This window comes from Stenella coeruleoalba (assembly GCF_951394435.1).
Source record: "Stenella coeruleoalba genome assembly, chromosome: 16".
In the NCBI taxonomy this organism is placed as follows: Eukaryota; Metazoa; Chordata; class Mammalia; order Artiodactyla; family Delphinidae; genus Stenella; species Stenella coeruleoalba.
This window is the reverse complement of record NC_137162.1, coordinates 76,142,042-76,158,622: the sequence shown is the minus strand read 5'-3', so window position 1 is coordinate 76,158,622 and position 16,581 is coordinate 76,142,042. Positions and strand designations below refer to the sequence as shown.

The following is a 16,581-nucleotide window of genomic DNA, read 5'->3' as shown; positions in this document are numbered from 1 at the left end:
GCTGGCACTGAGTAACATCTACTGTATGACCACTCTATCATCCAAGACACATTTGGAAAATGGACCGTGGGTTATAAAACTGCTGCAGTACAGTATATCACAAATCAGAGGGGAGAAGAAACACTGTAAAGACTTGTTGATAAAAATCTCTAAAAGATGTTCTAAGCCTGGCAGAGTATTCTTAATTCTCTATCCAAAATCTTTTGAGAATTGAAAAAAGCTAAGGACCTTGAAAAACCTGCACATAAGCAAATACACATAGTATCTGCTTGCAATTTCAGGGCTCATTAAAGACTAAGTGTTCACAAACCTCATAATGGGAGTTGGCAGGGAGCTGATCCAACAGGTCATTCTTATCTAGAGGAAAATGTAGTCACTTTGTAGCCTACTGGGATAAGAGTTAGAAACAGAGGCAACACATTTCTATGGTCAGAAAGAAACGACCATCTTTATTTGTGGCTTTAAGGAACTAAAGATCAGAATCTTCAGGCGCTGAGTCATTTTTACTTATTTAGAGTCTCTAGTGCCCAACGCTATGAGAAGGCTGTAAAAGAAGAGTCATAAATACTCTCTTATGCTCAAGAAAGGAAACAGAGAATATGATTACATACTCAGATGTGAAGTCCTATAATGTAGATTTACCAAACACAGACCAGATTGCAAAATCATTTATAAATACTAAGGAAATATATATTACACAGAATATATTGACAGGACTTACATGATCTTACTTCTGATTTTCCATAAATAAATTCATGATCAGGGATCAGAAATTCACTATGACATTTTGCTAAAGGAACCATCGTTTAAGCTTACTGGCCTAGTTCCTTCTTGCTTTTGCAGAAAAGTTGCTTTATAGTCAGGAAGGAGCAGCTGCTGGCAAGCAGTCAAGCAGACAAGTTTCTGAGCCTGTCTCAGAAAGGATGCTATGTCTCTGGGCTAAGATATTCTGGGAATAAAAAGCCTACTGACTTTGGCTGAACCCTGTGAAACAATATCACTGCTGACTATAGCATCTACTCCTCAGAACATCTAAAGTAAGTACTTGTGCTGCATAGAAAGGCATTTTGGTTAGTTTTCTGACAGCTATGGATCCCAGAGAGGTGGTCTCCTGGTTCGTTCTTGCTGAGTACATACAGAGTGAAAGCATTTTCTATTTCCTGCTGGAGCTTTAAACAAAAATAAAAACAGGATTTGTATAATATTTGGGACCCTGACACAGAGTTACAAACTAGAATCTCAGACAACCCAAACCGCCAGCTGAGTAACCTGGCTTTGTGTTTTCTAACAATGGCCACGTCCCAGTTGGGACCTGGAACACACACGCCTTTTATCAGGGTACATATTCCAAAAAACTCTTTGTGAAGAGAAGGTGTTGTTTGGTAACATGAGGAACCAGCCAGAACAAATAGACAGAATTGAATCCAACTCCACCAGTGACTGGCTATGAGGCTGTGGACCAGTCTTTCATTCTTGAATGCCCAGGTTTAGTGTGAAGGTGAATGGGCAAATGGACATAAAGGAGGTTTGAAAACTGACTAACTCAAAGTTAATATTAGCTGAATTAGGATGTTTCCGGGAATTCCTCTTTTTTATTCTATTGAATGATGAGAATAGAAAAGTCTCAATATAGAAATAAAAGACAGTGCAATAGGACCATAGTTGTTTAGAGCCTGGGAATGATATGGTGGAGGCAAACCACTGAGGGTTTTTCCAGGCTCTTTACTTCCCAGCCCTGTGCTTTTCCTCCCAGAGGGGTTGCGTTTGCCAGGGTAGCAGCACCCATCGGCAGCTCAGAAACAAGCCACGGTGACACTCAGGCTGGAAGTGCTAGGGTTCCATGGCAGAGCTGCATGGGGGCTGATGTTGAGGGTCTGCCTAGGAAAGAGACGAAGGGGACAGGCTGGGGCTCAGGCAGGAATAAGGAGAGGGTTTAAGAAGAGTGAAATGAGACAGAAGGCAGAAGCCAAGTAGCCTATTCTTTGAGTTCCTGTCTCAAATGGACAACTGATTTGAGACCTAAGTGGCTGGGGTGGGACTCTGGGTAAGATTCTCCTGCAGTGACGCTAGAAGTTTTGCAAGTCTGGAGTGACATTTGTGATTCTTTTTAATGAAAGTGAACATGTTTGCTTCTTCAGGCTGCAGTGGAAGAAGACAGGTGTGGCTGGAGAGCCTTAGTATCCCTACTACACTGTATCACCGCACCACTGTATTACTGCACTAGTTTACTCTGGGAGGACACGATGACCTACTGCTTGGTAGGTGCTTGGCTGCTTCTGCAAGGAAGCCTGGGTTAGAGAGATTTTAGTGATGTTGGGAGGAACAGATACTGTCGTATTAATCACAGCCTTTTTGCTTTTCTGCTTTACTTTCTATCCCCTTTTCTTCTTGCTCTTAAAAATTCATATTTTTAGATAAACTATTACCAGGTAAAACCATAACCCCTATCAATGGCCTACTCATTAAAAAGACACTCTAAATATGTTTGTATCTTTTAAGAGTTTTTCTTGAGCACTTACCCAATATCAGGCGCTACAGTAAGTCCATTATTTACATTAAGTATGTCATTTACTGCATGCAGAACCCTACTGTTAATACGCTATTATCCTGGAGATGTCTATAAATGAGGAAAATGATGGATTAAGTGTGACACAGTCCATGAGAAACAGAGCTGGGATGTGAAACTCAGGCTGCCTGTACAGCTCCACATTCAACCTATTACATTGCATCCAGTGGCTTCCTATGGTTTCCCACATCAGCAAACCAAATCAAGCAAAACCATTTTCAAGCTAATTAGCTAAGGCCCAGGCTAGTAGCAGGTAGCAGATTTCAGGAACCACCTTGCTTCCCCATCACTTTTTTTTTTTTTTAAACATCTTTATTGGAGTATAATTGCTTTACAATGGTGTGTTAGTTTCTGCTTTATAAAAAAGTGAATCAGCTATGCATATACATATATCCCCACATCTCTTCCCTCTTGCATCTCCCTCCCTCCCACTCTCCCTATCCCACCCCTCTAGGTGGTCACAAAGCACCGAACTGATCTCCCTGTGCTATGCGGCTGCTTCCCACTAGCTATCTACCTTACGTTTGGTAGTGTATATATGTCCATGCCACTCTCTCACTTTGTCCCAGCTTACCTTTCCCCCTCCCCGTGCCCTCAAGTCCATTCTCTAGTAGGTCTGCGTCTTTATCCCCCCCCATCACTTTTAATCTCACTCCCTGAATGCATCACGCATCCTTGCCTCTCACCTGTCTGCTGTTCCATTTCTCGCACCTTCAGTGTATAAATTCTGGCAGTGCTCTCTTCCCCATGCAGGCTTCGGGCTCTCTTTTAGGTTCTTTTTCCAGGACTCTGGAAGGACGCAGAAAAAAATTCTACCAGACAGGGATCCTGTGAAGATAAAATTATGTATATAAGGTATAAGTCATCAACAAACAGTAACTGCTGTCACCATTAATATTATATTACAGAACTCTGGCTTTACCCAACTTTTTTTTATAAGCAGCAATTTCCCAGTATCAACCACCCCAATCCATTACAAACACACAATAAAGACCCGACTTGCACATGACCCTTTTCAGGAAATGGTGACTGTTAAGCTGAATTTCAATTTTCAGCATAAAATGTACAAGTCATTTGGACCCTAACACTGAGGAAGGTTTAAAAAAAAGTGTGTAAACTTTCCACCTTATGTCAGAATCTTTCCATGGAAGTTATAAAATTTCATTTTCTTCTATTGTGTGGGTTTATATGAGTGGGAGATGAATGTTTTCAAAAGTCTGTCACCTCAATCAGTTTATGAAGAATATTTTCAAAAAAATAAATCTTCAAAGATTCTAGGCTAGCATATAGCTTGAGTTAAAATTTTAAGAAAGGGGACGGAAAGACATGGAAAATGGACCGTGCTGATTTTAAGTAACATTTATTCTGCTCTTTGTTTGAATGTTTTTTTGAACAATGCTTACTTTTTAGATGAAAGAAATAAACTCAAGAACACTTAGATGTGATTCTTAGGATAGAAACTTTATAAATGGAGATACATAGATAGATAGATAGATACCCTGTAAGAGAGAACCCTATAGTAACATCCTGAGTATATTAGATGCTATTCTATTTGATTTATTATTATTACATTTGACTCTGTGATGCTTATTTAATCATCTTCCTGACTTTGAAGGTTCTTCCTTATCCTTTGTACTGCAGGGAATACATAATGTAATGAAAATAAAAGAGGCTAAAATACTCTATTTTTACTGGTAGCACAACACTAATTTAACACATACCTGTGTACATGTTATTTAAACTCTTCAGTTCATTGTTTTGAATGGGAATACTAATGCCTACATATTTCTGCTTTGCAGAGTTAGCTACTAACTGATCAACTGTGAAAAAACTTGATAAATTGAATCACTTTGACAACTATATGTCTTACCTTCTGGAACCAGTCTTTTTTATCCTTTCTCTCCTTTGCTATCCCAGCCATGTTACACTTTTCCTGCCCCCATGGCTTCAGTTTTTTCCCTTTTTCTGGAATGCCTTTCAATCTCCTGTGCATTTATCCAAATCTCTTTCTTCTTTCAAGACTCAGTTCAAATCCTGGCTCTACAGTAATGCCATTACCTCCGCAACTCAAAAATCCTATAGCATTTAATACCTGAACCATACAATTGACTTCAATTTTTTTTCACGAGCCCATGCTCATCATTTGCTCTAAAATTCTTGCTTGATTAACCCTATATTAGGCATTATGCCTCCCATTGGTGAGTATATGGTGAACTTCCAATAATTATTTTGCATGTATAAGAACAATGTTTAATCTGTCCAACTAGATTATCATCTACTCAAGAGTAGCAATGCTGGGGCTTCCCTGGTGGCGCAGTGGTTGAGAGTCCGCCTGCCAATGCAGGGGACATGGGTTCGAGGCCTGGTCCGGGAAGATCCCACATGCCGCAGAGCAACTAAACCCGCATGCCACAACTACTGAGTCTGCGTTCTTAAGCCCGTGAGCCACAACTACTGAAGCCCATGTGCCACAACTACTGAAGCCTGCGTGCCTAGAGCCTGTGCTCCACAACAAGAGAAGCCACCGCAATGACAAGCTCTCTCACCAAAACGAAGAGTAGCCCCCACTCGCTGCAACTAGAGAAAGCTGGCGCGCAGCAACAAAAGACCCAATGCAGCCAATGAATAAATAAATAAATAAATAAAATAAAAAAGAATAGCTCAACCCCTAGGGTTGCTTTAAAAAAAAAAAAACATTGATATTGAAGGAGGACAAAGGATCTTTCTTTGTTCATTTTATTTTAAAAATTTTTTATTTATTAAATTATTTACTTTTTAACATCTTTATTGGAGTATAACTGCTTTACAATGGAGTGTTACTTTCTGCTTTATAACAAAGTGAATCAGCTATACATACACATACATCCCCAAATCTCTTCCCTCTTGCGCCTCCCTCCAACCCTCCCTATCCCACTCCTCTAGGTGGTCACAAAGCACCAAGCTGATCTCCCTGTGCGATGTGGCTGCTTCCAACTAGCTATTTATTTTACACTTGGTAGCGTATATGTGTCCATGCCACTCTCTCACTTCTTCCCAGCTTACCCTTCCCCCTCACCATGTCCTCAAGTCCATTCTCTATGTCTACATCTCTATTCCTCTCCTGCCTCTAAGTTCTTCAGAAACACATTTTTTTTTTAGATTCCATATTTATGTGTTAGAATACGATATTTGTTTTTCTCTTTCTGACTTACTTCACTCTGTATGACAGACTCTAGGTCCATCCACCTCACTACAAATAACTCAATTTTGTTTCTTTTTACGGCTGAGTAATATTCCATTGTATATATGTGCCACATCTTCTTTATCCACCCATCTCTCAATGGACACTTAGGTTGCTTCCATGTCCTGGCTATTGTAAATAGAGCTGCAATGAACACTGTGGTACATGACTATTTTTGAATTATGGTTTTCTCAGGGTATATGCCCAGTAGTGGGATTGCTGGGTCGTATGGTAATTCTATTTTTAGTTTTTTAAGGAACCTCCATACTGTTCTCCATAGTGGCTGTATCAATTTACATTCCCACCAACAGTGCAAGAGGGTTCCCTTTTACCCACAGCCTCTCCAGCATTTATTGTTTGTAGATTTTTTGATGATGGCCATTCTGACTGTTGTGAGGTGATACCTCACTGTAGTTTTGATTCGCATTTCTCTAATGATTAGTGATGTTGAGCATCCTTTCATGTATTTGTTGGCAATCTGTATATCTTCTTTGGAGAAATATGTATTCAGGTCTTCTGCTCATTTTTGGATTGGGTTGTTTGTTTTCTTTGATAATGAGCTACTTGTAAATTTTGGAGATTAATCCTTTGTTGGTTGTTTCGTTTGCAAGTATTTTCTCCCATTCTGAGGGTTGTCATTCCGTCTTGTTTATGGTTTCCTTTGCTGTACAAAAGCTTTGAAGTTTCATTAGGTCCCATTTGTTTATTTTTGTTTTTATTTCCATTTCTCTACAAGGTGGGTCAAAAAGGATATTGCTGTGATTTATGTCAAACAGTGTTCTACCTATGTTTTCCTCTAAGAGTCTTATAGTGTCTGGCCTTATACTTATGTCTTTAATCCATTTTGAGTTTAATTTTGGGTATGGTGTTAGGGAGTGTTCTAATTTCATTCTTTTACATGAGCTGTCCAGTTTTCCCAGCACCACTTACTGAAGTGGCTGTCTTTTCTCCATTAAATATTCTTGCCTCCTCTTATCAAAAATAAGGTGACCATATGAGAGTGGGTTAATCTCTGGGCTTTCCATCCTGTTCTTTTGATCTATATTTCTGTTTTTGTGCCAGTACCATACTGTCTTGATTACTGTAGCTTTGTAGTATAGCCTGATGTCCGGGAGTCTGATTCCTGCAGCTTCGTTTTTCTGTCTCAAGATTGCTTTTGCTATTCAGGGTGTTTTGTGTTTCCATACAAAGTGTATAACTTTTTGTTCTAGTTCTGTGAAAAATTCCATTGGTAGTCTGATAGAGATTACATTGAATCCGTAGATTGCTTTGGGTAGTACAGTCATCTTCACAATGTTGATTTTTCCAATCCAAGAACATGGTATATCTCTGCATCTGTTTGTATCATCTTTAATTTCCTTCATCACTGTGTTATAGTTTTCTGCATACAAGTCTTTTGTCTCCTTAGGTAGGTTTATTCCTAGGTATTTTGTTCTTTTTGTTGCAGTGGTAAATGGGAGTGTTTCCTTAATTTCTCTTTCAGATTTTTTATCATTGGTGTATAGGAATGCAAGAGATTTCTATGCATTAATTTTGTATCCTGCAACTTTATCAGATTCATTGATTAGCTCTAGTAGTTTTCTGGTAGAATCTTTAGGATTCTGTTTATAGTATCATGTCATCTGCAAACAGTGACAGCTTTACTTCTTCTTTTTCAATTCGGATTCCTTTTATTTCTTTTTCTTCTCTGATACCTGTAGCTAAAACTTCCAAAACTATGTTGAATAATATTGGTGAGTGTGGGCAACCTTGTCTTGCTCCTGATCTTAGAGGTAATGGTTTCAGTTTTTCACCATTGAGAACAGTGCTGGCTGTGGGTTTGCTGTATATGGCCTTTATTATGTTGAGGAAAGTTCCCTCTATGCCTACTTTCTGAAGGGTTTTTATCATAAATGGGTGTTGAATTTTGTTGAAAGCTTTTTTTGCATCTATTGCATCTATTTTCTCCTTCCATTTGTTAACACGGTGTATCATTTTGATTGATTTGACTATACTGAAGAATCCTTGCATTCCTGGAATAAACCCCACTTGATCATGGTGTATGATCCTTTCAAGGTGCTGTTGGATTCTGTTTGCTAGTATTTTGTTGAGGATTTTTGCATCTATGTTCATCAGTGATATTGGCCTGTAGTTTTCTTTTTTTTGACATCTTTGTCTGGTTTTGGTATCAGGGTAATGGTGGCCTCGTAGAATGAATTTGGGAGTGTTCCTCCCTCTGTTACATTTTGGAAGAGTTTGAGAAGGATATGTGTTAGATCTTCTCTAAATGTTTAATAGAATTCGCCTGTGAAGCCATCTGGTCCTGGGCCTTTGTTTGTTGGAAGATTTTTAATCATAGTTTCAATTTCAGTGCTTGTGATTGGTCTGTTTATATTTTCCAGTTTTTCCTGGTTCAGTCTCGAAAGGTTGTGCTTTTCTAAGAATTTGTCCATTTCTTCTAGGTTGTTCATTTTATTGGCATAAATTTGCTTGCAGCAATCTCTCATGATGCTTTGTATTTCTGCAGTGTCATCTGTTACTTCTCCTTTTTCATCTAATTCTATTGATTTGAGTCTTCTCCCTTTTTTTCCTTGATGAGTCTGGCTAATGGCTTATCAATTGTTTATTTTCTCCAAGAACCAGCTTTTAGTTTTACTGATCTTTGCTATCATTTCCTTCATTTCTTTTTATTTCTGATCTGATCTTTATGATTTCTTTCCTTCTGCTAACTTTGGGGTTTTTTTGTTCTTCTTTCTCTAGTTGCTTTATGTGTAAGGTTAGGTTGTTTATTTGAGATGTCTGTTTCTTGAGGTAGGACTGTATTGCTGTAAACATCACTATTAGAACTGCTTTTGCTGTATCTCATAGGTTTTGCATCATCCTCTTTTCATTGTCATTTGTTTCTAGGTATTTTTTAAATTTCCTCTTTGATTTCTTCAGTGATCTCTTGGTTACTTATTAGTGTATTGTTTAGCCTCCACGTGTTTGTATTTTTTACAGATTTTTTTCCTGTAATTGATAGCGTCTCATAGCATTGTGGTCAGAAAAGATACCTGATATGATTTAAATTTTCTTAAATTTACCTGGGCTTCATTTGTGACCCAAGATATAATCTATCCTGGAGAATGTTCCATGAGCACTTGAGAAGAAAGTTTATTCTGTTGTTGTTGGATGGAATGTCCTATAAATATCAATTAAGTCCATTTTGTTTAATGTATCATTTAAAGCTTGTGTTTCCTTATTTATTTTCATTTTGGATGATCTGTCCATTGGTGAAAGTGGGGTGTTAAAATCCCCTACTATAACTGATCTCCCCTTTTATGGCTGTCAGCATTTGCCTTATGTATTGAGGTGCTCCTATGTTGGGTGCATAAATATCCACAATTGTTATCTCTTCTTCTTGGATTGATCCCTTGATCGTTATGTAGTGTCCTTCTTTGTCTCTTGTAATAGTCTTTATTTTAAAGTCTATTTTGTCTGATATGAGAATTGCTACTCCAGCTTTCTTTTGATTTCCATTTGCATGGAATATCTTTTTCCATCCCCTCACTTTCACTCTGAATGTGTCCCTAGGTCTGAAGTGGGTCTCTTGTAGACAGTATATATACAGTTCATGTTTTATATCCACTCAGCCAGTCTGTGTGTTTTGGTTGGAGCATTTAATCCATTTACATTTAACTTTGTTATTGACACATATGTTCCTATTACCATTTTCTTAATTGTTTTTGGTTTGTTATTGTAGGTCTTTTCTTTCTCTTGTGTTTCCTGCCTAGAGAAGTTCCTTTAGCATTTGTTGTAAAGCTGGTTTGGTGGTGGTGAATTCTCTTAACTTTTGCTTGTCTGTAAAGTTTTTAATTTCTCCATGAAATCTGAATGAGATCCTTGCTGGGTAGAGTAATCTTGGTTGTAGGTTCTTCCCTTTCATCAGTTTAAATATGTCCTGCCACTCCCTTCTGGCTTGCAGAGTTTCTGCTGAAAGATCAGCTGTTAACCTTATGGGGATTCCCTTGTATGATATTTGTTGCTTTTCCCTTGCTGCTTTTAATATTTTTTCTTTGTATTTAATTTTTGATAGTTTGATTAATTTGTGTCTTGGCATGTTTCTCCTTGGCTTTATCCTGTATGGGACTCTCTGCGCTTCCTGGACTTGACTATTTCCTTTCCCATATTAGGGAAGTTTTCAACTATAATCTCCTCGAATATTTTCTCAGTCCCTTTTGTTTTCTCTTCTTTTCTGGGACCCCTATAATTCGAATTTTGGTGTGTTTAATGTTGTCCCAGATGTCTCTGAGACTGTTCTCAATTCTTTTCATTCTTTTTTCTTTATTCTGCTCTGTGGTAGTTATTTCCACTATTTTATCTTCCAGGTCACTTATCCATTCTTCTGCCTCAGTTATTCTGCAATTGATTCCTTCTAGAGAATTTTTAGTTTCATTTATTGTGTTGTTCATCATTGTTTTTTTGCTCTTTAGCTCTTTAGGTCCTTGTTAAACTTTTCTTGTATTTTCTCCATTCTATTTCTAAGATGTTGGATCATCTTTACTATCATTACTCTGAATTCTTTTTCAGGCAGATTGCCTATTTCCTCTTCATTTGCTTGGTATGGTGGGTTTTTACTTTCTTCCTTCATCTGCTGTGTATTTCTCTGTCTTCTCATTTTGCTTAACTTACTGTGTTTGGGATCTCCTTTTCGCAGGCTGCAGGTCCGTAGTTCCCGTTGTTTTTGGTGTCTGCCCCCAGTGGCTAAGCTTGGTTCAGTGGGTTCCAACAGAGTCACAATATGGAGGGTATGGGGACCGCTTTAGGTAAGATGGTCAGGGAAGGCCTATCGAAGAAGGCAGCATTTGGGACGAGCCCAGAAGGAAGGGAAGGAGTGACTACATGAAGTTCTGAGGAAATACTTTCAGGCGGCATTACCAAGTGCAGAGGTGCTGTCCAGAGAGGATTCCCAAGGTCAATGTGGCTGGAATATAATGAATGAAGGAGAACTGGCAAGAAATAATGCCAGATAGGGAGCCAGGTAATACAGGGCTTATAAGCTTCAGTAGGAGTTTAATGGAAATACAGTAGAGGACTTTAAGCAGGAGAGCAAAATGATTTGACTTATGTTGTGCAAAAATTCCTTTGGTTGCTTTGGTGAGGCGCCGACTGCAGGAAGATCAGAGGGGGAGCAGGGAGGCTGTTTAAGGGGTTATTGTAGAGATGAGTGTGGTTTGGGCCAGGCGCTGGGAAATGTAACATTTAGAATATATTTTGAAAAGGGAGCTGACAGAACTGCTTGGTGAATTGGACATTGGGGAGATGGGAGCAGCAAGAGGAAAGGAGCTGAGCGAAATCAAGGTTTGGCTCTTAGATTTTTGACCCAAGCAACTGTGTGAATGGTAGTGCCATTCACTGAGTCAAGAAAATAGTTTGGGGGGAGAAAATCAAGAATTCTCTTTTGCCTGTTAGACATCTGAAGGGCAGCAGATTACACCACCCCAAAATATACCATGTTGGCATAAGAATTACTTTGAGCTGAAGGTAACTGAAAAGAAGCAGTTACAAGAAAAGCTCTCTGCCTTCCCCTATTTGCCTAAAAACGGGACATACTTTTATAAAGGTGTTCCTCCTCCCCTCCCTAACAAGAAGGACAGAAGTTAGTCACTGGATACAGTGCCAGACCCTTAACCTGGAGAAGTCACCTGAGCAATCTGTATAAAAGAACTTTACTAACTAGGCTTCGTCTCCTCCCTTGGAAGCCTAGACCTGCTTTCCTTAGTCCTGTCCTTTCTCTACAAACTTACTGCCCTTTGTTGAAGATGCTATATAAACTGGAATTCTAAGCCCCCAGGGGAGTTACTCGTCTTCCCCCCCCCCCCCCGCCCCCCGCCCCGCCACATCTCCCATGTTTACATGAAGTATACAGTTTGTTTTTCTCTTGTTAATCTGTCTTTTATCAAAAGGGTTTCAGCAAGAACTCAGAAGGGTGGAGAGAAAGCTATTTCCTCCCCTACACATATAAGCACTGATCAGTTGGATATACTGTCTGGTGCTTATGAGAGAGGTGTAGGCTGTAGAAATATTTATGTAAGTCATCGGAATATAGTTAAAATTTCAAGTCCAGGAGGTGTATAAGTCCTGAATTTAGATACAAAGAGCACGGCCTACACTGACCCATAGACTCCAGCATTTAGAAGTCAAGAAAAGGAGGGAGGGCCTGCATGGAGCATAAAAAGAAAGTAGCCAGAGAGGTAGTTTCTGAGAGCTGAATAAGAGGAAATAAGGAAATTCAGCTAAGAGAATAATGGTTAAATCTCACACTAGTGTTACCAAACAAAAGTTCATATGCCCAATGTACAACGAGGCCAAACAAACTGAAACATCGGAGTTTGGAACAGAGAAAGGTTTATTGTAGGGCCAAGCAAGGGGAACACGTGGCTTGTGCTCAAAAACCCCGAACTCCCCCACGGTTTTGAGGGAGAAGTTTTCATAGGCAAAATTTGGGGTGAGGGCTGCAGGGTGTGTGACTTTCTTCTGATTGGTTGGTGGTGAGGTAACAGGGCAGTGCTCCAGGCATCTTGTGCTCAGCCTGAAGCTGCCATCCTGCACCTTGCTGGAGGCCTTACTTTCCTGCAGAAGAACTCAAAGATATTGTTATGTGTATCCCTGAGGAGGAACCAGGACCTGCCCCAAGGCTGCACTGCTGTTTCTTGACTGCTCCTCCCTTGTTTCTGCATCCCTTCCCTTCCCTGACTAGCAACTGTTTGAATCTGCCCTTTGGAACTCAGGGAAGGTCAAAGAAGCTGAATGAAGCCTATTTCCTACAAATGATAGGGACAGAGTAGAATAATTAAATAGTTAGTTTAGAACTCCCACTAGGGGATTAAAGACGGGGAATTTTAAGGGAGTTTGGGAGACTACTGTAAGCTAACAACCACTTGGGAAAAGAATCCAGTAACCTAGCAACAATCTACACTACATTGAAGGAAGACCAGGTGCATCCAAGCACCATGTACACTCAAGCCACAAACCCTGATAGTTAAAACACAAGACAACAGATACAGGGTCTGAATCTTTAAACATGAAGTCAGGGAGTTAATGGTCCTTAAAGAGGACCCTTAAGAGCATTTAAGTTAAGGTCCTTGAAGAGCACTTCTGCATGTAGCCAAGACAGAAATATAGGTAAAAGGGGAAAGAACTAGGTGAAAGGGGACATTTTACTGGAACCTGAGATTAATTACCATATTTTAGTATATATCACCACCCTTTTGCTGATACACGTATGATTTAAATAGTGCCATGACAGTCCCAGTTAGACCATATAGGGTCAAAGGAGGAACTACTGATGTAAGTTTTGACATCTGGCCAAGAATGAGGAAGAAGGTGGTCTTCTCCCCCTCCCCACTTTTCTTTTGTTTATAAAAACAAAGTCCTCTCAGTCCTTAGGGCAGAGCCTTCTTGCCCGCCCACTTGTATTTCTCACAAGTGTCCTATGCTAATAAACTCACTCTTTGCCTGCCTCTTGCTGAATTCTTTCTGCACCGAGACAAAAGAACCTGAGCTTCAGTAAGTCCCGATGCCAGGTGAGCGGTTTCAATTAAAAGACAGTGGGTTCAAGTCCCAATCAGTGTTTTGGCTGGGTTTGCATCCCACCCGAAAAGGAGTGTGGTTTCACAAACAAGAAATGGGGGACACAGAAAGGACTTGCACCAGGGAGGGCCCCACAGGGTCCTGCTCTGTTTCACTAGGTTCAAAGCATTTGTTGACAACAACCTAATGGTATGATATCCACAGCATAATACTGCACAGTTACTACAGCATAATAATACTTGTGCTATGAACTGCCCATGGTCTCACAGAGGGTGTTGTGGCAGCTACCAAGTCACACCAAAAAGGCAGTGGCTTCCGCACTTTCTACAGCACTGCTCTATTTCATATACAGACTGTAGCTTCCTGGTGTGATCAATGAGATCTAGGCTCTCCACTGCCTCACAACGGGATTCTCCAGCAAGCAAGGGAAAGAGAAAAGAGGGAAGAAACTTATTTATTGGGGGCCAACCACTTGCCAGGCATTCTGCTATGTACTTTTATATTTTTTCTCATTTTCACCCTCTACCAATCCCATGCAGGAGGTTACTAACCTATTTCTATAGATCAGGAACTGTGCTGAAAGAAGCTGAGTGAATTATCCAAGGTCAGAAACTGATATCCATCGCTCTGGCTCTTGGGCCAGTTTTATTTCCACCATATCACGTTACCTTTTAAATGTACTTATCTCATAAGATCCATTTTCTAATAATTTCACCTTGGTGTAAGAGAGAGAGAAAAATCTTTCATTTATTAGCAATGTGGTGCAGAGTTTTGTTTTCCCATCCAAATCATACCACAGGAGGCATTCACTACCCTAGAATAGGGCCTGTGGGACTGGGATAATTTAGTGAGTGAGTTATATAAAAAATATGCCTAGATTAGAGTAGGCTTGAGTCTCAATTTAATTATTTCAGCTAAAACACTGAAGAACTGTAGAGCTGTCACTATAAAATACACTCTTTCCCATTTCAGTGCTATTCCTCGCCTCTCACTACTGCCATTTTGACAGGAGTAGGTCTATTTTAAAGCAACCAACCTAAAATTTGAACAAAGCCACAGTGTTCTAAGGGAAATTGTTAATTTGAATACAGTTCATCTTGAAAAACTCTGAAAGATACTTCAAAATAATTTCTCATGAAACAAAAACTGGAAGCCTCTTAAGGGAACTATGAAATGAGATTCCCTTCTGCAACAAAGTGAGTGCCACACAGTATCAAAGATTATGTTACACTGCACTGCTGATGCTAGAGAAATAATATCTCTGCTCATAATAAGAATGTGGGGACTCATGAGCGTGTTAATTAAATTCATTTATGTACCTCTTTGAAATTCAGAAAGGCTAGAATGGAGGCAACGCATCATCTAAGAGAGCTGTTCCAACTTAGAAATCATCTAAGCAAGCAGAAGGTGGTTGTTTCCCTGGGTCATGGGAATCCTAGAGGGAGAAATGAAGGGAAGGAGATGAATCAGAAGCCACACTTTGATAAGATGGTATACTTGACTCCAAGATGAAAGAGACCATATCTGATCTTCTCACTGCCTTATGGTCCTCGCAAATAGCAGGGATTCAATGTACAGTTGTTGAATGAATGAGGGAAGGCAGGTTTTTTGAGTAAATACAGGAATATGTCTGAAAATAGATCCAATGCAGAGACAGAAATGTGACCTTTTCAAAACAACAGAAGCATTTTCACTCTCAATAAATGATAAAATTAGAGTTTCAAATGCTTTATCATGTGGCATAGCTGTTTAAGGACCTCAAGTGAATGAGGGCACCAAACCATGTAGTTTAGTTTCCTGCTCAGGGGCATGTGGTGAATATGAGGATAAGGAAGGAAAAATGGGGAAAAAAAAAATAGAGAGAGAGAGGCATTTCCAAGTTCTGAATGCAAACGGGGCAAATGACCTGAAGAGAACATGGGTCATATAACCTCACCTTTTATTCCATAACCAAAATGTAATTAGCAGAGATATTAATCTACTAAAATCACCTCTAGAAATATTACAAAATAAAGTAAAAATCTAATGAATATTCAAGACTTTAAGTAATGCCTTTTTACATTTAAAAATCAAGTTATTTCCAGTCCAGTTAAACATCCCTTATTAAGATTTTCAAAAATCACTTCCAAAATTAAACAGGATGTAGGGGTAAAAAAAATGTTCTCTCTTCCTTTCTACGCTCTTTGGCTGGTCTGATAATCAAACTGACATAAGACAGATTAAGAGGAGAAAAACAAACTTAATTTTGTATATACGGGAGCCCCATAAAAACATGAGGCTCAGAGAAGCTACGAAAGCAGAAATCTTTTAGACAAGGAAACAATAAATTTGTGAAGAACTGACAAGATCAAGGGGTTTGGGCATGGGGTAGTAAATCAGTGAGAAGTAACAAGCTTTGTTTATGTATGCCTTCTTGGCCCTAAATTCCCTGTCTCTGATGATAAGGATGCCTTCCACCCTCCTGGTACAGGGAAGGTATCTTTCACATGGGGGATTTATTTTCTGCTTTCAGGGGACCAAAGGTGGGTAAAGTGTCCTTCTTGAACAGGCTGTTTCTCATATAACTTCAATTCAAAAGAATTAGTATACCAAAGTGAAATATTTGGGGATAGTATACTCTGCTCCCCTTCAGAAAATAATTCTAAATTTATACTTAACCACCTCTTGTTTGCCGCTTCTGCAAAGACCTAGGCATGAATAATGAATAACAGAAATGATACTATTAAGCATTTCAAATTATTCTTTTGAATAAGATCATTTTATTTAATTTTGCATTTTTCCCCCTAAGGACTGGGTGTTAGCAGTTGCCATCTCAGTGTTTCGATGTTTCTATTTCATTTTTCTTCATGACTTAAAAAATACTGGGAGATAATATTTAAAAATCGATGGCTATTCGTCTACTCTATTGTTGAAAATCATGCACTAAATATGTACTGAATCACTATTGCAACGATGCTGCAGATAAATGTCAAGATCTGCTTTCACTGGAGGAGGTGATGGAGAGGACCTGAGCACCAGCTGACCCGTGAGCTGGACCCAGGCAATCAGAGGCTCCTCGTTTCTTCTGCATCCTTGGAATAAATGTTCTGACCACCGTTCTCATAGCCAGAGCTGTTTCAAGGATGCAGGCTTGAGAGAGTGAGGTGTTAACAGCCATCTGGATGGTATACGTGACTCAATTCAGTTAAGGCCAGTTATATACACTTTTAAGATTCTGGTGGATGGGGTGTGGACATCTATGCAA

General features: G+C 39.4%; 1 protein-coding gene across 13 annotated transcripts in view; it reads right to left on the bottom strand.

Annotated features, from left to right (window-relative positions):
• Positions 1–16,581, bottom strand: part of ZP4 (zona pellucida glycoprotein 4) — a 702,723-nt gene that overhangs the window by 91,910 nt on the left and 594,232 nt on the right. For all 13 annotated transcript variants that reach the window (XM_079900738.1, XM_079900744.1, XM_079900732.1 and 10 more), the window contains one exon: positions 3,253–3,394. In XM_079900738.1, coding sequence (XP_079756864.1) covers positions 3,253–3,394 — 142 coding nt within the window. The remainder of the gene's footprint in view (positions 1–3,252; positions 3,395–16,581) is intronic.